This window comes from Aulonocara sp. 'chitande type north' Nkhata Bay, linkage group LG12 (assembly GCF_057382095.1).
Source record: "Aulonocara sp. 'chitande type north' Nkhata Bay isolate Kocher_YH1m ecotype deep benthic linkage group LG12, A_spYH_male_GT1.1, whole genome shotgun sequence".
Lineage (NCBI taxonomy): Eukaryota > Metazoa > Chordata > Actinopteri > Cichliformes > Cichlidae > Aulonocara > Aulonocara sp. 'chitande type north' Nkhata Bay.
In genome coordinates, this window is record NC_141355.1 from 26835022 (window position 1) to 26858063 (window position 23042).

Sequence of the window (23042 nt, forward strand, 5' to 3'; positions counted from 1 at the left end):
ACAATTAAAACTTCACTTCTGACACAAGGTTCTTTTCCTACGCTGCCATTGGTTCCTTAAATTAAAAAAAGAGTTTAAAAACATCTCTGTCAAACAACCATCTTAGTTACTGTAACAAGATCGTAGTGTTCCAGACAAAATCACAATAACAAAATTACACATTTATCATTCTACCAAAGCACCTATTTTCAATATGAAGACGCAACATAACCTACCATCACTTGAGTGGGCACGTTTTTAGTAAAATAAACATATGTAGCATCACAATAAACATGAAACTGTAACTTACTCTAAACCTTATTACTCTTTCTTGAACTTATTCACATACTCAGAGAGATACAATTTATCACTTTGAGTGAGAATTCTTCTTCAACTCTATACTTATAATAATAATAATAACAGCCAAAGTTGTGCATAATAAAAAAAAATCTAATAAAAAAAATTGTTTCTCTTGCCTTATCAATTAAAAGCTATATCAATTAAACTATTTAATTTAAAAAATCCAATTAATCTTCACACTGCAGTAAAACCCAGAAAAAAACTTTCTGCAAATACTAACAGCTTTTTTGTGAGTGATTTAACTTTAAAATGTTTTTGTTGACCAGATAAATGTTTATGCTTTCGTTAACCTTTATACGATTGCCTTGAAGTGCTTGTTTATTCATTTCAGTTTTAAAGGAACGAGTAAAACTAACGACAGAGTTTGGTCAAAATAACATTGGTAAAAATAAGTAAATAAAAGAGAGACATGATTCTCAGAATGGGCTCACTGAGTGCAGCATGGTTAAGACCTTGGAGAAGCTTACAGCTGCCGTGAATACTCAGAATAACACCTCTGAGCGTATATTGGGTTACATCAAGGAGAGGTCTGCTCAGAGCAACACCTCTGCGCGAAAGCTGGATTACATCGTGGAACAGCTCACTGCAGTCGTGAGTTCTCAGAATCGGCTCTCTGAGCACAAGAATGATAAGACCACGGAGCGCAAGTTTGATAACATCATGGAGAAGCTCGCGGTTCTCCAACAGGAGATTGCGAGACCAGTGTCGGAGTGTTAAAGAACAGCTTTGAAATTCTCATGAGCTGCTCGCATAAAAGAAAAATCAACAACATCAACATCATAATGCTGATATCCCCTCGGCGCCAGCTATGGGCTCAAGGCTGGAGCCGAACGAAAACTCCCTGATAACGACTGTGTTTGACTGTTCTTCCCACTCTATGCAAGGCCACCTGGGTTGGCTGGTAGACTTTACTTAGCCTGATAGGGCGAAGGACACTGTCTCAGCTGAACTATGGACACGCACACACATACACTTACACTGATAAGCACTCACTCATCCCCCCTCCCCTTCCAATGCCTTCGATGCTTGTTGCCTCCTGGGAACACGAGGCGGGCCTGGGCCCGCGCTGGAGAGTCGGCGCAGTGGCAGGATGGCTGCTGTGTTGCCTGGGATTACTCCTTATCCCCTACCCAACCCTGTTGCTGGTCACGTGCTCTATAATGTTGTACTGTGGACATTTATGTGCTTTCTGTGCAGAGGAGTTTTTTTGTTTCCTGTTCTCATACTGTCCTCCTATAGCCCAGCATGAGTAGAGGTCTCTTTTTTTCCACTTGTACTTTCCCATTGTAGTGTACATTTCAGTGTTTTTTCTGTAATGCAACCGTTCTCTGACTTGTAACCCCATGTGATGTCTGTGTCGTGTGTGTAAGGTTGGGGGGCGGGTTCATTCCACTGCAGGGCAACCTGCCACTGCATGTGGTGAATAAAATTTGAACTTGAACTTGATTCTCATTTTGAAACCTGGAAGGATGTGCATATAACAAGAAGTATTTTGTGTATCTCCTGTGAAAGACCTCTCCATGTAGGACAACTTGATAAAGCTCTCGCAGCCAAAGATAAAATAGCACAACAAGTCCGAATCCTGTATTCTATTACCCCTTTTCACTTCATCTATTGTTTTTCCAGATGTTTCAGCCTGAGTGGAGATGTAAAAGCGTTTCAAAGCCCTCAACTGGAAAATGTTCATCTGCATTTTGCATATTAAAAGCATTTGAAATCAACATAATCTCACTGAGAGTACTGCATCCCCAACTCCTACGTAAAACATTTCCAATTTCACGCTATGCACCCATCTTTAGATAGTGAATAATTTTCATTATTACAAAGGGTTGCAAATGTAATTCTCGTCATCCATCCTTTCTAAAGAGGGGATAATGAAGATTGAAGCGTAGGTGAGGACAGAAGTATGTGTGCCAATGTTCCGCATTGTTTCGCTTTTCAAAATGTCCAGAATTACACAAGAGAACAAAATAAATAAATTCTTTGTCTATGAGCAGCTCCACTGCAGGGCTTCAAAATCTGCATAGCATACTTAATCAAGCACTGGTTAATTAGCAATTACCATGGACAAACAAGTATGAGTGAAGTGGTAAAAATTAAATTAAGTTGCAAAATTTACAAATCACCATCAACAACAGTATTCTATTCACCAAGCTGTTATGCAGTCATTTACACTGTTCAAAACAATTAAAGGAATACTCAAATGGACATCGGCTGTTGATGAATGAAATATTGAAACTCAAAATCTTTACTGATATACGTTGTTTTAGTTTGAAATGATGTAACAATGGTTAGTGGAAACCAAAGCCATCAACCCTTTGAGGGCTAGACTAAAGAGGAAAAACTAAAAAAGGAAATAACACAAGAAATTGCATGGTAAAATTGCATGTCTCCAAGACTGTGCCCGTTTCTAGTTTGTCGCTTAGAGGAGATGTGTCTATAAAATGATGTACATGCTGAAACAACTCTGCACGTACACGTCAGCACTTCAGTGCAAAAAGACAAAACAAAACAAAAAAAAACTCTGTGGCCAGGGGGCATTCTGGTCCCACATGGCAAAGAGGCTTTTAATGGGTTCTTGACCTTAGTAATCATTCCCAAGGTCTGAGGCCACTGTGGTCTTAGTACCAACTGACCTGATGTAATATCTAATAATAATGTTGTACACCCATTATGCTGCAGCACTCACAAACAAGAGAGTGAAAGGCATTTCCTCGACAGTGCAGTCTAGGCGGAGTAGTCGAACACATATCCACTGAGCTCTCAACACAGACAGCATCGTCAGAAGAACAGTTGATAAAGTAAATTAAAAATTTTGTATTGTTCGATACATATGCGTACCGAACTGAAACCACTATATCGAACGGTTCAATATTGATACAAGTATCGTTGCAAGTATTCTGAAAGAGAATTCGTAGTAGTTACATGTTTGAACTAATATTACAACAAGTAATTATTTATATAGTGATGGATTATTCAGTGTTTTAGATCTTGAAAGCCAGATAAAGACAAAGAATGAGTATGAATATGTACTATACTGACAGAAGGATGTATGTATACAGTTAGAATAATGTAACAATAAAACCGTACCACAACTTTTACATTATCAAACACCCACCTGACACAAACTCAATAAATAAAAATAATTAAATAAAATTACAAAAATATCAGTAAACCCTATCAGCAAACCCTCAACAAATTAAACATTTGGAGCACGCTCATTATACTGCTGTGCTGAACCACAGCAGGTGCTGAAGAAACAACAAATGTGGAAAAAAGTTAACAGCTGTGGGCAATCAAAAGCAAACTTACTGGGATCATCCAGTTGGCTAGATCTCCATGTTTTGACACCTGCATGGCGCCCAGCATTGTCAGGTTGATGTGACCCCTGATGAGAATGACACAACAGAAGAAGACAGCTGTCAACTCCAGAATCACTTCCACTTATGAACTCACAAATCCGCCCATCAGATATAAAATAAAACACAACAGTACTGCTAGAGTGACTCCATTTTTGTGACAAGACACCATACAAGCGTATCAGACTGATTCTCACATTAAATGCCTTCACAATAATAATCTTCCCATCTCAGCCTTTTTTTGATAGCAGTACTTGTCATAGATAAAAGGTCTGTTCCAATGTTTTATTCACATCTTTTTAAACAAACACTTATCTGCTATAGCAGGGGTCGGCAAACCTGGACACGCGTGCCACAGCTGGCACGCAAAGGGTTAACTGATGGCACGACCATAGCTGGACTGGCCATCGGGCATACCGGTGATGGTGACTTTTTGTTTTCATTGGCCGATGTTTTTGTTTTTGTTGTTGTTTTTGTAACGGTATAAACAATGAAAGGTGGTGGACTGGCCGGATGCTGGTTGATGTGTAGAAATAACTCAGTTGTTTGGTGGTGACTGTGGCGGAGCTTTTACAGAAGCCAGCAGGTGGATGAGGGAAAGGGGAGACAGGAGGAGGAGAGATCCGAGGCGGCTGCCGGTCCGAGTGTCAGGTGAACTGAACTTCAGGTAAGAAGTTATGACCTGCAGTCTATCTGAGTCAGATATAAGCCAAGTTTAGGTGGAGTTTATTTTCGTTATACTGACTTTTTACAGTTAGTTACAATAACTCGTACTAACTAGCATGACCGAGTTTCTATATAGCCAATGGCTGGGTGGGTGCTATGATGTTACTGATAGTGAACTTTATTTCATTCATAAGGTTAGTTAGTAGAGTTGCCAACTGTCCCGTAAAAAGCGGAATCGTCTCGTATTCAGAGAAAATATTACGGGTTTCGTACTTCGCATTTGTCCCGTACTTCAGCTAGAATGAAAAAAAAGACACAAAGCTTTAGTTATTTGTGTTAAACAACAGCAGCACGTTTAAGCTTGATCAGCTGTTGTTAGAATTTATTTAATATTAATTTCTAGTATCAGCTGATGTTTGCTAGAGCCACAGCTGTAAAAGCTGCTGGTCATGATATCGGCTTGGATATGTGGTGAGAGGGAAACATGAAGATGAAACCAGGAGATGTCCTTACTGAATCATCAGAGCTGAACAGGTGATGGAGAAACGGGTTTACCTTTAGGTGACATGAATGAGTTGAAGGGAAGTTATGAACTGTTTCTGAGAGACAAATAACACCAGGATCCTTTTCCAAGCAGCTGACAGCTGGTAACTGTGCAGGGGCGGATCTAGCAAAGTTTTGCCAGGGGGCCAGGTAGGGCATTAGCAAGGAAAGGGGGGCACAAAGAAATACTTTCTTATTCTCATTTAAAATGTCTAGCTTTTAAAAAATTATTATCTGAATCTTAGAACCAAAGTTTTTATCTGACGTAAAATGTATAGAAATCATACATATACCAACAAGACAGTGTACATAACTGTCACAACAGTGTTTGGTTTCATTCAAAGGCTTTATGGCTTTAATACCTGGTGGGCCGGTCTCTAGTCAAAATGCCCGGGCTGATTTTTTGTCCCAGTCCAGCCCTGGGCACGACACGCAGTGAATTAATCTGAGAAGGTGCATTAAAAAAATAAATGGCTGGGCCAGCGGTGCACATCGCAAATTAACTTTCATACACACATTAGTTGTGCTGCTTCTTAATGACGGTATCTTAGCTAACAACCCCAACTATCAGATTCAACTTGTAATTGGCTAAAAATAACTTAGCTTACCGGTGAGAGGGACACTGCTAGCTGGTAGTTTTTTCAAGCAACGTTGAAATTTCTACATTCCGACACTTTAAATTCTTCAGGAGCTGTTTGCCCAGCGCAGCATCAGCACCACGGAAATACAATGATACATCCGTAGACTCACACTCTGTGGGGATCAAAGTTTGCAGAACGACGAATGCAGCTGGAATCCATAGCTGTGCGTGTTCACTGAGCTTGCATTTTCACCTGCTGGACATCACTACCTGACAAGTTTAACTTTCTTCAGAATATTGCAGAGGCCTTATTGACAGTGTTTGGCTCTACATGTCTGTGTGAGCAGATTTTCTCTCACACAAAGAGTGTCCTCAGGTAGCCGTCTGAACGCTGGACACTCGGAGACCTGTGTCTCTGAGTGGGAGACCAGAGATCACATTAACATGTGTATCTCTGTATTAACAAACATGCCATATTGGCCCAGTTTATTTTTCTTATCATTGTTGTGAGGAGACCATAAATAGCATTTGCATTTTCTGTTGTACAGTTCATTTGCTGTTATGGAGTTCTTGTTATGGATAAAAAGTGTCTTTTTTTTGTTTCAAAATAGCTGATAACTATTTGCTGATAGCTGCCAACATCTGCGAACAAATATAATTCTATAAAGTTGGTCTATATAGTGTGTAACTGTTAGTATAGAGCGTTATTAAATTTATTGCTAATGCAATTATATGGCACACTGACTTCTGAGGAAATTTTAGATGGCACTCATCATCAGAAAGGTTGCCGACCCCTGTGCTAGAGGTACCACTATAATCCACTATATTAGCAAATTAAGTTTTACTTGTCTCTTTATGTGTGATACTTTCTTCACTAGAAGCAATCTCTGCTTCAGAATAAGGAGTTTAAAGTCCAAAGTAAAGTCCTGCAACAGGCAGTTAGGGGTATCACTAGGATGTCTACAGCTGCACGGATTAGTGCTGCTGCCTACTGTATAATCATAAAGCACTTTAATCCTTTTTGTTTCTGCAAAAGAATGTAGCAGCTCATGGTGGGTGTTGGCCACACACAAACACATACAGACTAAGAAGTGATAAAGTCTAAATGCCCAAGTGTAACATAATAAGTGTGGTGTCTGAGGTAATGTGGCTCACAGCACACCATATGTTGAGTAATTCTTTCCCAGCATATCTGCACAATAGCAGACACACTCACACATGGACAAATTTAGCGTTGTTCCATTCGGTACCTGCCAGTGTGACAGGACAGTATTATTTATGAGCAATATTGAATTCTTGCTGGGAGGACAAAAAGAATTGATACTGCAGGGAGTCTGGGTGGGCAATCACAGTGAGCTGGCAAATCAATAAGAACCGAAGACCTTGGGAATATTTGGAAGGCTGCTGTGTAGTTGTACTGATGACAGTGTTGTCCAGCATTGTGAGTCATGGTTTTGGCCTCTAGTTACAGGTGTTTGGTGCAGGTGATAAGCAAATATGAAATTATGACGACTCTAAAATTCAGTAAATAATAGATTAGAAATGATGTTTTTAAAGGTCTCACTTTATGTATACCTCCAAGCTATAAGTGACTCAATAATTTTTAAGGGACTTACGTTTAAGTCCACCACTGTTAGGCATATCTTACTTGAATTCAACAAATAAGTTTTGAAAAGCTTGTGTGTTATGGACTTACCCTCGGATCATAGCAAATGAGTCATCACTGGAAAAATACGCTGCCCCAGGGAGCACAGTGACAGTCTCCTTCCCTGCAGAAAAGCAACACAAAGCATTGCAATTCATTTATCATAGCAGTGAATTTAACACTCAACACATCAAAAAGCAACGCACTTTAGAGATGAACATGAAGACAGTAAATAACAAAGAAAAACATACAACAATGGCATTAAAAAAAATTAATGGAAGGCTGAATTCGAGAGGGAAAAACGATGCTGGATAACTGGACACTTGTCAAATGTCAACAAACAAGTATTATCTGAGTAAGTTTGTGCCAAGCATGAAGCAGGCAGGGAAAAAATGGTAAAATAAAATGCTCTTATTTTCCCTAATATTTTACCAGACCAGTTTTCATACTTAACTCTCTTAAATAAATTACCTAATTTTGTCAGAGGACGTGGGAAATTAGATGTTCATTAGGATAACCCTTACCAGCATTAATCAGGTCTGCGTCTACTGCATCCTCAGTGGGGTAGGGACCCTATAAAAAAAGAAATAAAAGGTAAAAAGAAAAAAATGCACACATGCAGGCAGGACACATGTCACTCAGCCTGACTGGCCATGGTCTTTGAAGAAAGAGGCACAATCACATTTCTCCGATTAGATGAGGCATCGATTTTCTCTGCTTTCAACAAAGAGAGCAATCTTTTGAGACTGAGGAGGTGGAGAGATCGGTACCTTTTTGAAACTGGCAGTCATAAATATAACATTGACAAATAAGAAATTACCATAGGCGCCTACATTCTGTCAACACAACTGATTGGAGAGCCACTCTATAGCAGCGGCAGCGGCAGCCTTTGTTAAAAGGCTCAGCCGGCAAATAATGAGAAAGAAAAATGGACGAAAAAAAGCGTCAAATTGCTACAATCTCTTACGTAACAATCGAAACACATTTCAAATGAGGGCCCCAACTAGGAATGATGCTGGTTAAATAAATGGCTATTCAGTTTGAAACATGCTTACTGCCACTTCAAAAAAAACGTCTCTGCAAAGAATGAAGAAATATGTAGCTCGTTAGCTTGTTTAGTCAAGATTCAAAGCGCTGAAACCTGAGGGAAGGCAAAAAAAACTAAAACGTAGGTGTCTTACCAGCCCCAGAATCCCATTTTCACTCTGGAGGTGTACAGTGATGTCTGGTTTTATAAAGTTGCTGGCCAGCATGGGGATACCAATACCAAGGTTAGCTTGTATTATTCTTTGTTAAAGACAGTAGCTTCGATATTTGTATTTCTGACAGGGGAAAAAGGTGTTAAGATTAACAAATGCATGCATTGTTTAAACAGTCACTAAACAGTCATGTTAAGTCCAAAAAACACTGAATGGTTAATCACAGATCAGTCGATCAAAAACTAAAGATGATTTCACAAGGAAGGGCAGAAGCTGTCACGATAAAATGTAACTAAAGACCACAGGGAGAAAAAAAAAAAAAAGCATAGCACATTATGTGCATCATTTATTATGCAACTTGATGATAAAGGAAGCCAAGGTAAAGCATTCTTCTGTGGCAGCTGGATACTTTTTGGTTTGGTTTTCCTGGTGGGCGTTAAAAGTAGGCCACTGCTTCACAAATGTATATGATTTTTTTATCCTCTCACTGCTTGCATTTCCATCAAAGGATACCATACATGCCATCCTCAAATTCCAGAGCAGCCCTGCGAATGATCCTCTCTCGAACAATGTCAGATTCCTTCTTTGGCTTGGGCTTCTCTTCTTGGCTTTTCCTTACTGTGCGTTTCTGGAAACATATGGAAATATAATATAATCTTGAAAAGTTCATTCTGGTTGAGTAACACGACACATGAATAAAACAACAAAGGCTATTTCTGAACAGTGAAAGAAATGGCTTGGGAAAGGTTCATCTCTACAGTTCTATCACTGCAGGATTGATCTTTTTTTCTTTTTCCATTACAATTTCATAATCCAGAATGCTTTGCATGCCTTCCAAATGTAATGTGTCTACTTCTCTGAACTCTTTAATGTATCATTTTGTACCTCAATCCTTTTTTCACAACTGGCGCCCTGGACAACCCTGTTGACATAGATGCTGGGTATGTGGATATCCTCTGCAGCAAAAGCCCCGACATCCACCACCTCTTCCACCTACACAGAGACACAGAGTGATGAGCTCTGACTTCACTTGCAAGGTGTCCCATGATCCTTGAGATTAAAGTTCGGATAAAGAAACCATGCACAGATGGAATTACACCACCAGAAAATAACCTTTGCCTACCAAGCTATGAAATTCAAAAGGTGAAATGATAAAAATCCAGTAGATATTTTCGCACTCTGCAGGCAAATCTGAAGATTTCTTCTTGATTTTTGGGTTACTATACAATTTCTTAAGGCTTTAAAAATGCAAGTACTGTAAATAAATGTAAAAACAAATGAGACAATTTAAGTTTGTTACTAATATAATTCATAATTGAGCTTCAAACATCAGTGGCGTTAATGCTGAAGAAAACATTTGTCCTAATATGGCCTCAGAGGTTTTGAAATTATTCTACTATCATGTCTTTCACAGGGAAGAGACAGTAAATATTTGTGGAAAAGTTGCATTTATTCTTCTAGCAACTCCACTGAGCCCAGTGAAAGCTGTCTGTGTACCCAAAGTCAGCTTGGCTAACAGAAAATAGGAATCGTCTGACACACCAAGCCCAGGGGATGCAGCTTGATCCTAAGATCAAAAGCAGCGAGAGTAGGGGTGTATGGAGGAGATTGTATTCATGCTGTGGGTATGCTGGCCAAACTAAAAATAGAGGTCAAAAGGAACCTTTTCACCATTACGTGGAAAACAATGGTTAGTTCCAAAAACTTTTTTCCAAGGGTTAAATTTCAGATCAGTTTATTCTGATAATATGGAATAAACCATCTCGATCATTGTCGTACTTAACATGACAGCAATATAAAAATCGTGTACATGTAGCAGGCAGTATATTGCTGACTGTGACAGAAAGTGCACCACCTTTATTTAGAAAGTGTACAGCAGCAGAAGAGGAGTATACATCTGGGATTCTTTCTGTCTGACTAACAAGACAGTGATGGAAATGGCTATTGATTTCAAAAGAGTTGGGTTATCATGACTAGGATAGGAACCTAACAACAAACCTGCTTCCTCCTCCTTGCTATAAACTGAGCCTGCAGTTACACAGGTGTTCAGGGAGACTTGTACGGCATGTGTGGGATCCATTAAGCCTTGCTGCCCATGCAGGTCTTCTCTAGGTCTTTTTGCAGTATCCATATTTACAGTAGGCTGTAGCATTAAACACTACAGTCCTAGAGATTTCAAATAAAGGACTCAAACAAAGCTGGGACTGACAAAAAGCCTTTTTTTGAGAACCAATTTTCCTTTATCAAATAGATGAGACTTCAATGGGACGGATGTGCTGTTTCTTTCTTCCAGGAGATTCTTCAAGTGGTTGAAATAATAAAATTAAAATGAAAAATGGAAAAAAATAAAAGTGTTCCCACACCTCTGGGAACCAAAGACGACTCAGCCGTGACAACATAATTCTCGCCCTCATTTCTACTTTTCAGTGCTTTACTCCTGTGTAGTTCAGAGTGTAACCTGCTCATTCTATTTACATGAGGGGCAAGCAGCCGTTCAGAGCAAATTGAATTGAATCTTTCCTTATCTCTATTTCCTCCCTCAGCACTCAGCCCTGACTGAGAGGAGTCAATGGCTGAGAGTGGATCCCATCTTAGCGTTGTCATGGATACACAGGCTTTGGTCTCTCATGAGCTAGGGCCACTCAGGACCATAAAGTGATTTTAGACTCTTTTGCTGGTTCTACTCTGGTTTATGGTAAATCTCTGATGCTCCAGAGTGGAAACGAGGCCATGCAAGATGAGACTGATGCAGCAGTCCCACACACTCACCCACATCTTTCTCTGGGGGCTTGATCTGTCTTGGTGAGAAGCATGATTTTCTTAGACATCTTCATTAAGCAAGATTGTGCTTGTCATGTTATTAAAAAAAAATGTTTTAGTCTTATGACAAGGGAAACCTGGGGGAGGAGGATTACAACAAATATCTGGGGTGTAAATTTCTAAGAATTTTAAGATGCATATGAAAACAACATCAATCCCTTAATTAGAAAAGTATATACAATTGTAAGACCCTGAAAAACAAAAAACGAAAAACAAACAAACACAGAATTCACACCCAAGAGGCTGGATTTCCTCATATTGTTTCATTGGTCTCACACATGCAAACAAACCATGTATTCAGCTCCATTTTCAATTACCCTCCCAAAGCTAAGTCAAAGCACAATAACAAGCTCATACAATTTAAATGTGCTGTGTACATAAAAAAAAAGCCTCTCTTCTTTTCATCTATGTGATGTGTCCCGGCTACACCACTGCTCAGATGTAGTTCAGACAGAAGGTTCAACGGATGTGAAAGGATAAAGCACTAAAATAAAATAATACACACACACACACACAGACACAAACACACACACAATGAGCAGGTGCGTAACACTAGCAAGCAGGCACACATGGACAGACATTGATATTCCCGTATCTGTAGAACGATTTTCACATCAATGAGAGCGGAGCGAGGCATGAAGTGAGCTGGCAGGAGGATAGAGGGAATCAAAGTGCCCTCTGGGGACGTGGCAAGCGTTTTTTCATGAGTTTGTGCTTTTTTAGGCTGTGAGCTTTGTCAAATCTCGTTAATCTCACACTGATCAGTGTGCAGTGCTATCAAATTCCTAGAATAAACCATAAACGGTGATGTGGTGCACACCCCTCGCTCTTCATTCACTAAACGACACTTGAAATACTATGCCAAGCTAATGAAATATGATAAACATTTAAAAAGAATAACAAAAATAAAATAGATGGATCACATTTTTAAGTTGATTGAACAAAAAGTACTGCAAGATAAACTAAATATAACAGAAATGATTTTACGTTATATCGTTTTAGTGGTTACAATAGTTGCAGCAAGTGAAAATATGTGCACAGTATTAAAAAAAAGGTTACACAATAATAGGTCCGAGACGCTACAATGTTCATCACACCCTTGATTACAAAGGCACTGAGTGGAATAAACAAAGAGCACTGGTAATTGCCCCTTTTTAATAGCCTAAGTGATGAGTGCACAAGTACAGCTGCATTACCACTCCTCAGTGTACACACACAGCATGGTCCAGTTTCTCCATTTAGAATACCATAAGAGTGCAGACAACACTCCCTTCTGTACTTAACACATCAGATACCTGTTGCTGCTATCGTGGAAATTTTATACTACTGAAATAAAAATCATTAAATAAATAAAAACAAACAACAGATACTATCGTATATCCTATACTACTGAAATAACTTGTAAATAAATGGAAATTCCTTATATTGTGCCATTTTTATAGAAATTGTTATGCAAATACAAATTCTTATATACGAGTTACAACAACAGCATCTACAGACATCTACAGCAGAGACAGTAATTCCGCTGTGTAGTGATATACTGTTGTTTAGTTGTTCCCCACATAGTGAAAACTTACATTTGGAGTCAGTATTTTTGCCAACTGAACACACCTTGTGAATATTGTCTTAAAGCTGCGTCCAAACTGGAAGCAATGCTCGTACTGATGGCTGATCGCTTGCAGACATTCCAGGCTCCTGTTGCCTAGGTAACACTTAAATGTTTTTATTATCGGGTCGTACATCAATCAACAGTATCCTGCGTTGTCACCTGGAAGTTGAGGGAAATTCATCTGGGTGGGTAACACCCACTTTGCTTAGCCAGTGGTTATTCACCCTGCAGTCACTGAATATCATTCACTTTTTATGGTCTTCCAGTGTGACTCTAGCTTAAGACTGGTTCCAAAGGTGAATTTTGATTGCATGGTTATCCTTTCTTAAACCTCAACTTGACTTCCATTTTAAAGATAATGACTCGATTTAATGTGTTATTATGTTTTGGGGAGTTTTTTGTGGCAGAACTTGCTAATATATGTAGCAAAACTATAGATAAATCACTATAGTTACACAGTAAACTGGAATTATCAGTGTCATTTCAGCCAGAGTTCTAAATATTACACTCAAAGAAGTCACCAAGACTTTCTAAACATGGGATTTGTGGCAGCTGGAGAAAATTCTGCAGTATATGCTCCTTCTGCACCAGGGAGCAGCTGCACCCCTCTGTGACCCACAGTGCTCTCATGCACTGCGAGACCTTGAGGGAGAAGATTCTAAAATTGAATGTCTAATGTTATTTTAAGAAAAAGACAGATCAGAGATTTCGGTGTAGCATGTGTTTGTTAACTAGTTAGCATACAGGCTACTGTATACCTAACTAACTTCCCCAATCAAATGGCTTATCAAAACAACTAAAAACTAATTTGGCATTAAATTTTTTTATTTCGTTACATCTCTTTATTTTATTTAGGGATGCAAGAACTGAAACGTGACAGTCAAAAGGTCAAGGGAAAGAAGGTGTGGCTACAGGCAACCGGCAACAGGGCATGATGATGACAGTGACACCACACTCTCATTACTGTGTTTATTTATAGCCTCTCAATCTTCCTCCTATTGTGCACTTGGCCACGCATGGTTTCCACTTTCAGGGCAAAGCTCCGGCTATATCCCCTGACCTAGTGCACTGACATCACGAGCAATCTGTTTCTCCTCCGTGGAAGCTTGCCTTGCCTGTGACAGATTTTATGCTATCCAGGAAATGGCAGATAGCCAGCCAATGTAAACCTTGACAACATTACAGAACTAAAAATACATTTTTCAGATGCCACACATTGCTCACCAAAGCACCTTGTATCATTTGGAATGGATTTCTGCACTCACAGCTCAAATGGCAATGTTTACATTTCAACTAACACATAAGCCTTCTTGCAATGTGCTTCAGATTCAGATGACGGGCAGTTGCGAGGAAACTTTAAACTTACAGTCAGACATTCGGTTTCTGCATATGTTCAGCAAATCTGTCTTCTATCACACTTTCACAGTGTCTCCCTCTGCTTTTACATTCAACCAGTTCATCAGACCCTATTGACTGTCAATCAGTAAAGTATATTATAGACTGTCAGTGACATTTTCTGATGCATTTATATAAGCCATGAAAAATGTCAGCAATGTTCTTGAAGTAATGTTTATGTCAAGCAGACCTACTCCTAGAAATGTCAATGCCAGCCTTTAAAATGAGGCATGATGTATTCTCTTATGTTCAGGAGAAAACTTCAAAATTGGAACAATAACAAAAAACTAAACAAAAGACACTGCTGGCCAGCTGCTATTGAGCTGTGTGCAATATGTTTTGAGATATCAGTTCAAAACAAGTATGACTACAACAATCTACATTAAAGATTTTTAGTCAATTAGCATTCAAATAACACATTTCACCTTGTGGCAAATGTATATTCTAAATCCCCATAAGCTGTGCAAAATGGGAATATAAAGAATAAACTGCACATCTTTGCACATAAAAGTCAATTCATGAACCTCCTTAGGCAGGAAATGATGGAGAAAACAAGTGGTTTCTAATTACTAGAGAACAGTAGCTTGAGTAATGATGTCAGTGGAGGGCACAAGTCAAGAACAAGACTAGAAAACTCAACAAGGCATTAGAAGTTATGCAAAATAGCTAAAAGGAATGTTGCCTGTATCAAGTAATCGAAATTTCAACAGTTACTAAAGGAGACAGAAGGCATTCTGATCTACAGAAGACCACAGCAGCGGCTTAAGATAATACCCATCATGCATCCATCGATCAATCTTTTTCCACTTATCCAATTCAGTGTTGTGAGAGAGGGGGACCTGGAGCCTATCCTAGTTGTCATTTAGGCGAAAAGGCAGGTTACACCAGCAAGTCCCCAGTCTATTGCAATAATCCCTATCATTTCAAGGAAAAACACAGTAGTAAACTAAAACTGACACCTTGCAGCTTTGTAACTCTCCAAAAACAGTAAAGCTGCAGTTTACAACCATGTTTGTCTAGAGCCTCCAGTAAATAAAACAAATCACTTTATCATTTAATTATAAAAGATATATTGATCATATCACAAATATGAGGCATATTTTTGAGTTATGGCCAAAGACATTTTATAATCAGTGACTTTTACCTTTAACCAACGAATTCTATACCAATCACCCTCGAATCCAAGTGAACGATTTCCTGAATTAATTGTATTCACAACAACAGCCAGACATGAGGTCACAGTGACCTTAATCTCTGACCTTTAACCGCCAATTCATCTTCATTCCAAGGGAATATTTGTGCCAAGTAATTTAACAGATATAGTGTTTACAAAAAAAGGGAAGGATAATCACAAAAAATCTAATTATCCAGCCAATACAAAACATGTTCCCAAACTATGATTGAAACTAAATTCCTTTTTTAATTAAAAGGTAAATTTCAAAGAGTAAAACAATATACACAAACAATGTTTAAACCCTTAGTTATTGCAATTTTTGTTTCAGCAAACATCCAGTGGGAGGCTGACCTGGAAATCTGAGCATGGGGGTTATTTATTACCAATTAGACCTCTTGCCTGGCTAAAAAACAAAAAAACAAAACACACTTCCAAATACCTTAATTTAGTTCATGCATGATTGGATTGCTGTGCGTGCATAATAACACCCACACAACTACACTGCGCTGCTACAAGAGAACATCTGAGTCATTTACTGTGACTGATGATCGAACAACTGCAGAAACCACTGCTTGATTCAGTCTCTGGTGCACTGAATCCCACAATGCACTGGGGCCTTTCACTGTACCTGTGATAAGGGAATAACCGGACCAGCTGGACACCCTGGAACACAGAAGAGTTTGGTTGCCTAGCAACCATGGAAGGAGCCAGTGATGATAATGGTAATTTTTCTTTTTTGTGTGTGTAATTTGCTTTTGTGTTATCTTGTTTACTGGCACCCTTCCAATCTCCAGGATTATAAATTCCATTAAAAAAAGTAGACGGCATAAACTGGCACATAAACTACAATCGTCGGTCAACGATCAGCGTGGAGCACTAATGTTAGCTATGTGTGAGACGGAGTTACAATAATGTGAACCATTAAAGAATATAACAAGATGTTAATCAATTTATCTCCAAGATGCGTGAAATGAACTCAGCCGGGTACCACCGCGGGATTATTGATATATACCAGGAGATCATTTGAACTTGCTTTCCATAACTGCCGTTAATTTCTAAAAAATAAAAAAAATTGAGCCTCAGTAAATTTGACTTTGATGACTTTGATTCCTGACAGTATGTAAATAGTTCAAAGAGATGCTTTTAATGAAAGCTATAATTTTATGTGCATATTAAGTATAGATATTCCAGATACTTCAGGTTTCTTCTTTTAGTCTGCGAGTTAAACGCCGTTCTATCCCTTTCAAGCACAGGAAAGAAAATTAAAGAAGAACGGGTTAGCTAAACAAAACTTTATTCAACAATTTAATGGACATAAGCTTTTTGCTGAAGAAGAAAGTCGCCTATGCTTATGAAACTCATTTTGAAACACTTAACTGTGTGGATGTTCTAGTAACTAATTAAAGCCAATGACCAGAATCACATTAATAAGATTTGGGTTTTAGTCTGGCTATGATTACTGGACTTAATTTCACAGATGATTAAGTATTTTCAAGACTTAAACTAATATAATCTAGCTTTCATTTAATAAAACAATCTAGTTGTTTAGGTATAGCTACAACTGCCAGAGTGTGGAAATTATTTCCCTGAAGTTCCCCGGGTTTTGCCAAGCTCTTGACTGCATTTTTGCCCTTTTTCATCAGTAATTGCTTAACAGTTTGGTCTTTCTATACACCAATAAGCCACAACATTAAAACAACTGACAGATGACAGAAATAACACTGATAACCAGTGTAATATGATGACAATCCCACTCCCCCTGCGCCAGCAGGAGGCCCCATACAGACAAGACACTCCCATGCACCACAGAAACTGCTTGGGAAATACAGAAAGAAGACTACAGAGAGCTCAGAGTTTTGACACAGCCTCCATACGCACATATCTGATCAAACATCTGTGGCAATTTCTAGAATAAGCCTAATCCCAAAAAGTCCCACCTCGTAACCCATAGTTTCACTGTCATACACCCCTAGATCCCCTGTGTCCATGCACCAGAGCTTAGAGCTATGGGGGCAAGGCCCTTCACAGTATTAGGTGGGTAGTTTTATTATTAGGTAGCTCAGTGGAAAAATACAGTAGTTGATGTGCAACACAAGCTTGGTGAAATGGCGTGAGCTAAAAAGCTGACCAAGTTAAATGAATGGCTTGAGAAACGCCTCACTCTGTCTGCTCCTTACACCAAGACAACAGGGTCAATATTGATTCCAAAAATCACCAGATTTATGATCAAATATGTCCTGAATCCTGAGGAGAAATGTATTGGCATAAGACAAGTAATTAGTCTCTATGCCAATATGCACTATGCAAGACAAAAAGGCTCTTAATAGGGCCAATCACTTTATAGTCCTCAATAAATTGTCATAATGTTAATATGTTACCTCCACTGCCATAAAAAATGGACCATAAAACTGGCCATCTGACAAATCACTGTGATAGAACGAAGCAGTCAGAGAACCATAATGGGATTTTAAGTTAGACATTTATTTAACATAAGGAACCTGTTATTATTTATCACTCTGCACACTCATTTTAAAGTGGGTGAGCAGAAATGAGGAAGGGGACTCACTTTAGGTCAGTGTCATTATTATATTATAAAAAATTTAAAAAAGAAAGAAAATCAAGTGAATCAAATGGTTAAACAAAGCAGGACTAGACTCAGATTCAAAACATGTAAATTCTATTTGATATCATTTATCAGACCACATCACAAATTACAATGAATGCCTCTTAGATTAAAAAAAAAAAGTTGATATGTGGATGACTCGTTTTGTAATTAGAGCACAATATGAAAAAGGAGTAAAGTAGAAAAAACTTCAAAGACTAGTCTGAAACTGGCAGTTGTTTGACACAGTCTAGTTGTACTACTGGCAGGCAACGTCAAATTCCATTTAAAAAAAAGATTAATTAAGTTCAGATGCAGATGCGCAGTTTTCTGTCCTAAAGCAAAATTATTTGTGTCAGATTGGAGAAAGCACTTTAGGAGAGGTTAATTGACTGACATCAGTTCTTTACCTAAATAGAACACTTCAAATGACATTTCTTTAGCTTACCCATATATGTCAAGTACTCTGCTGAAGAGTAAAATATTAATAATTTAGAATAATCCCATTCTAAACATTAAGAGTAAACTTTTTTTTTAAATTTCTCAATTCATGACAATTAGCAGATGCCATTCATGTTCATAACTGTTTTCAGATCTTGCAATGTGAAGTACATCCTGCAAGCTTATGTTGTGATCCAAATCCCACATTCAATTTTTCACGTTGATCAACCTGTCTTTCATCCAATGCCTGCTACTCATCACTATAGGTAAGCAAAAAGGTTGGTAAAAATGTCACAAATGTATCTTATGGAAAACACTTCTATTGTAGCCTGGACCTATAATTGCCAACAACAGCAGCTTCATACATGACTCGGGTGATTCTAGGCTCAAAATGATAGTCGCAATATTCGGTTCAACCAATTATACTTAGATCTTAGCATTGTGATTATTATTATTTAAATTATTATTAAATCCAATAGCTGTAGTAAATTTCTTAGTGGTAATAGGCCATCACAAACATGTTTCAATAAGTAAACCAGTCATACCAGTCAATCCGTAAGTCAAGAGTGCGACCCTTTAAAAACCAGAAAATCCCCATGGGTCACACTCAATCTAAACTCTTCACTCTAATCAAAATACAAGAGAAAGTGTATTTTCTTTCCAAAACAAACAATAAAAGTTGTTTGCTATACATTGCTAATATTACCCAGTAATATCCAAAGTGTTAAGGCCAATGTTTGACCCAACTACTTTTTATATAACTAAAAAAATGTATATAAATAAGAAAAGACCATACTTGTAATTTCAAACTAAATATCTGTTATTACTGCGGCCCATCTGCAGTACTTCTGTTGCCCAACAGGGGGCTTCAGCTCGGAATTTTATATAAATAAAATTGAATTGAGTTGAACTGAACATCGGTAATTACTGCATTATACCAATTGTCAAGAATTAACTGATATTTACACAATATTAGGTCATTATTCCATCAGTTCATTTACCATCATATATCCAGATTTTGGTCACCGCATCTACTCTTCTGGGTGAATAATAGGGCACCCAAAGCCAGGCTCTGCATTGGATTGAACATGCCTAAAGCATGACATCTTGAGATGCATGAACAATCTTAACTCTACCACTGGATTTCTACCTTTCATATTTGTGATTCTATTCTTTCAGTCACTACATGCAGCACATGCCCACAGGTGACAGCAGAAACAGAGATAAACCTGTAAAACGTCAGCTGTGCCTGCGCCCTCAGCTCTCTCTTTACTTTAACAAACCATTACAACATCTACACTACTGCAGACACAACCCGCTTGTCAATCTCCTGCTCCACTCTAGCCTCACTCCCCAACTCCTTCCCAACCTGGAGCAGGTAGTTGGCTGCTTTTCATCAGATGTTGCAGGAAAGCTTAACGGCCAGAGTGTTTCTGAACAGCATTACTCATAAATGGATAGTAAATGGTTCAAATGAAATGGGTTCTTTATTATCAATACTCAAAGGTTTGGCTGGTCACTGAAATTTGGTCTGCAATGGTAAATAGAACACATAACAGCTCCATAGTGATAAAAATGTACCCCTATGTTTTCAGACATTTCTAATCAACAGCAGATTAAATCTCCGGTCCAGCAACAATGGAATAATTGAAAATGCACTCTTTTCTAGCAATTTATTTTCAGAAAGTGCCAGTTTTTTCATGGTTTTTCACACAGTTTTTCTCCCTGCTGCTCTCTGAAGCAAGCCATGTCTATATGCGAGGTGTGAAGCTGTGTGTTAGATAGGCGGAGAAAGAGACAAACGCACATACACATGGAGGGAAGAGATACGCAATAACATTTTTCTAAACGGTTAAATGCTAGACAGGTGGGTAACCAGTCAGAATTCAATTTCACTTCAGTTTTATTCACAGCAAAATTCATCTCAGGGCACCTTGAAGACCGTACCATATTATACAGGGAAACTACGTATGTCACAGACAACCCAGAAATAGGTGGACACACTCTGATGCTCGTCACATAGCTCTAAAAACTGCATTTATTTTTAATGCCAGGACTCTAAGAATATCCCCTGTTCAAGTGGACAATTTCAGTTCACAAACATACACACATAACCTTTTACCTCTATTATACATTTTTAGTTGTTTTGTTTCTACCCAACACAACATGAAGCATTTTCTGCTGGCGAAACTTATTTCAGTGGTCTTCAGCAACATTCGATTTTAAATAAATTATTGACCTAAGCACTAGATTTTAAATAACCAATATACTGTAAACTAATAACACTGTGATTACATAACACTTAAACTGATTTAGAATTTAATTAAATACATCTGATCTAAACTGGCTTCTCTCTCATATTGGCTGTTATCCTCCCCACTCTCCTCCCCTCATCTTACTGGTTAACTCTTCCCGGCCCCGTTTGTACCTCAAGAGCACTTGGCTAGTTTCAAACTATTTTCTAATAACCTGCTAAGTTGATTCTAGTGAAGAGTTAATACTGCCATTAACTTATAGTTCTGGTTTTTACTGACCAGGCTCCTGACATGCATACTATTAATAGCACGTTGAAGAATTGTGCCTCTGACACTGACAGCACACACAGAGAAAGACAGTGAGCGAGAGGGACAGTGAGAAAGGGAGAACCAGAAATATTTTATGCCATATCAAATTTTTTCCTTTTCTAAATGTTGTTTTTGTTTATCTATTTTTATTTTATTTTATTTGTTATTGTTGATTTGTGAATAGCCCAAAAGGGTTTGAGAGTCTTAATTTGGACAGTGTTTACTCATCACTGTGTTTGATGGTTGATTTGTACAACTTATTTACAAGTTTACCTTTTTCAGCTAGTGGGCCTAGAAAATGAAAACTTAAACAATGGATGCAGTAAAACAATAAAGTAAAACTTATGTGTATATTCCACTCACATCCAATCCACTAGTGGAAATGTTTGAAGAGGAAGTTTGCACATGCTTTAAAAAGCATGTGAGTGTGATGTTGCAGTTACATACCTCAACTATTGTGGTTTTGGCTGCCTTGCACATGGGCTGGTTGAAGTTCCTAGCTGTTTTCCTAACACAAACCAAGACATACATATTGAATAAAATGTAGTGGCAGCAAATATAATATATAAACCAGAAAGTGATTTCAAAATCTCTCAATGTGGTGTCCATTATGTTATATCCTGTTTAGACTCAGAGTACCAGAGGACACTGCTCTCTTGTGGTGAAGAATTTTACTACATTCAATTTGGACATGCACTGGATTGGTTCAATGTTACTCATGTAGGGACCTATGCATAACCTAAACTTTGCTATAACTAAAAACAATATCTAAACACAAGAGTAAATTGAGAGCATTATTTAGATTTTTCTAACTTTTGCAGCATCAATGCATATAATTGAACAGAGCTATATTAGTAGTAATGAATGATAATCCCAGTACAGTTCAAAAATATTCTGTCTGAATAATTAAAGACGACGTATGCGCCAAAGTAGATCTGCAGGCTGAGAGCAAACAAGAGCTGACAAAGTTAATAAAGGCTTAAAATGCACTATGGTTTCATATGTTCAAATATCTCAAACTTAACACAACTTTAACACAACAATCCATGTCATTAATTACCTGAAAACAATGTTCCCGGCCTTGTCAGCTTTCCAAGCTTTGATCAGTGCAAAATCTCCAGTGATGGCTTTCTCCATGACGTAGTGCCTGCCACCAAACTCCCTCACCTGTGTACAACCAGGTGAGAAGTTACTTACAGGATGAACTAAACAGTGAGCTGTTTTAAAGTTCTGTTTTTAATTTTAGACTTGGTCTTTGTAGTTGTCTAAACTTTGTCATGCTATAGATTCTGTGGCATTTAAATAAATCTGCAATGGCTACTATTCAGGGTTACACATTACACCACCTGTGTGAAATCTCCAAAATATTTTTTACACTTAAAATATCAATTTTGACGAGGCTCTTTTCCTCAGTCACAAGACATGTGTCGCATGCCAGTACCTAATGGAGATTTATTCAACTCACTGTGTAATTTACTGTATAAAGAAACTGGATTTCAGTGCTGCTGTGCACTACAACAGATCAGACCAGAGCTCTTGGGAATCTGTGCATTATGAGGACAATTCAAGGCTACTATCATGTAACCCGCGAAGTTCAGCTACAGCACTTAATTCCAAAACTACAACAGGGATTACAGCACTCTCACCTCTCTCTTTTCACTGGCAATGGCAATGCTACCATCTTTGTTGTACTTGATAGGAGAGCCACCCTCTTGGATAAGAGTACCATAGCCAGTAGCAGTGAAGAAGGCTGGAACCCCAGCTCCCCCTGCCCTGATTCTCTCTGCAAGAGTACCCTGTGGGGGGAAAAAGTGACAGATTATGAGAGGCGTACAAGAGAAATCCAGATACATGTCCACAGCATGTTTGTTAAAAACTGTATAAGCCTTGTCACTTGACTTTTTTTTTTTTTTTTTAAACCAACCTGAGGCGTTAGTTCCACTTCCAGCTCCCCTGACAGATACTGTCGCTCAAATTCTGCATTCTCTCCAACATATGAGGAGATCATCCTCTTGATCTGCTTAGTCTGGAGCAGCAGGCCCAGGCCAAAGTTATCCACTCTAAGGAAAACACACACAGCACTAACTTACTAAGCTTTGTTTTGTT

At 38.4% G+C, this 23042-nt stretch overlaps 1 protein-coding gene across 1 annotated transcript in view; it reads right to left on the minus strand.

Moving 5' to 3' along the window:
- oxct1a (3-oxoacid CoA transferase 1a) overlaps nucleotides 1-23042 on the minus strand; it is a 53645-nt gene that overhangs the window by 24603 nt on the left and 6000 nt on the right. Inside the window, exons 4-13 of the mRNA XM_086314692.1 lie at nucleotides 22861-22996; nucleotides 22583-22732; nucleotides 21997-22103; nucleotides 21384-21444; nucleotides 9217-9324; nucleotides 8845-8959; nucleotides 8314-8408; nucleotides 7657-7705; nucleotides 7184-7256; nucleotides 3652-3727 (exon numbers count right to left, since the gene is read on the minus strand). Of these exons, the coding sequence (XP_086170818.1) occupies nucleotides 3652-3727; nucleotides 7184-7256; nucleotides 7657-7705; nucleotides 8314-8408; nucleotides 8845-8959; nucleotides 9217-9324; nucleotides 21384-21444; nucleotides 21997-22103; nucleotides 22583-22732; nucleotides 22861-22996 (970 nt within the window). The remainder of the gene's footprint in view (nucleotides 1-3651; nucleotides 3728-7183; nucleotides 7257-7656; nucleotides 7706-8313; nucleotides 8409-8844; nucleotides 8960-9216; nucleotides 9325-21383; nucleotides 21445-21996; nucleotides 22104-22582; nucleotides 22733-22860; nucleotides 22997-23042) is intronic.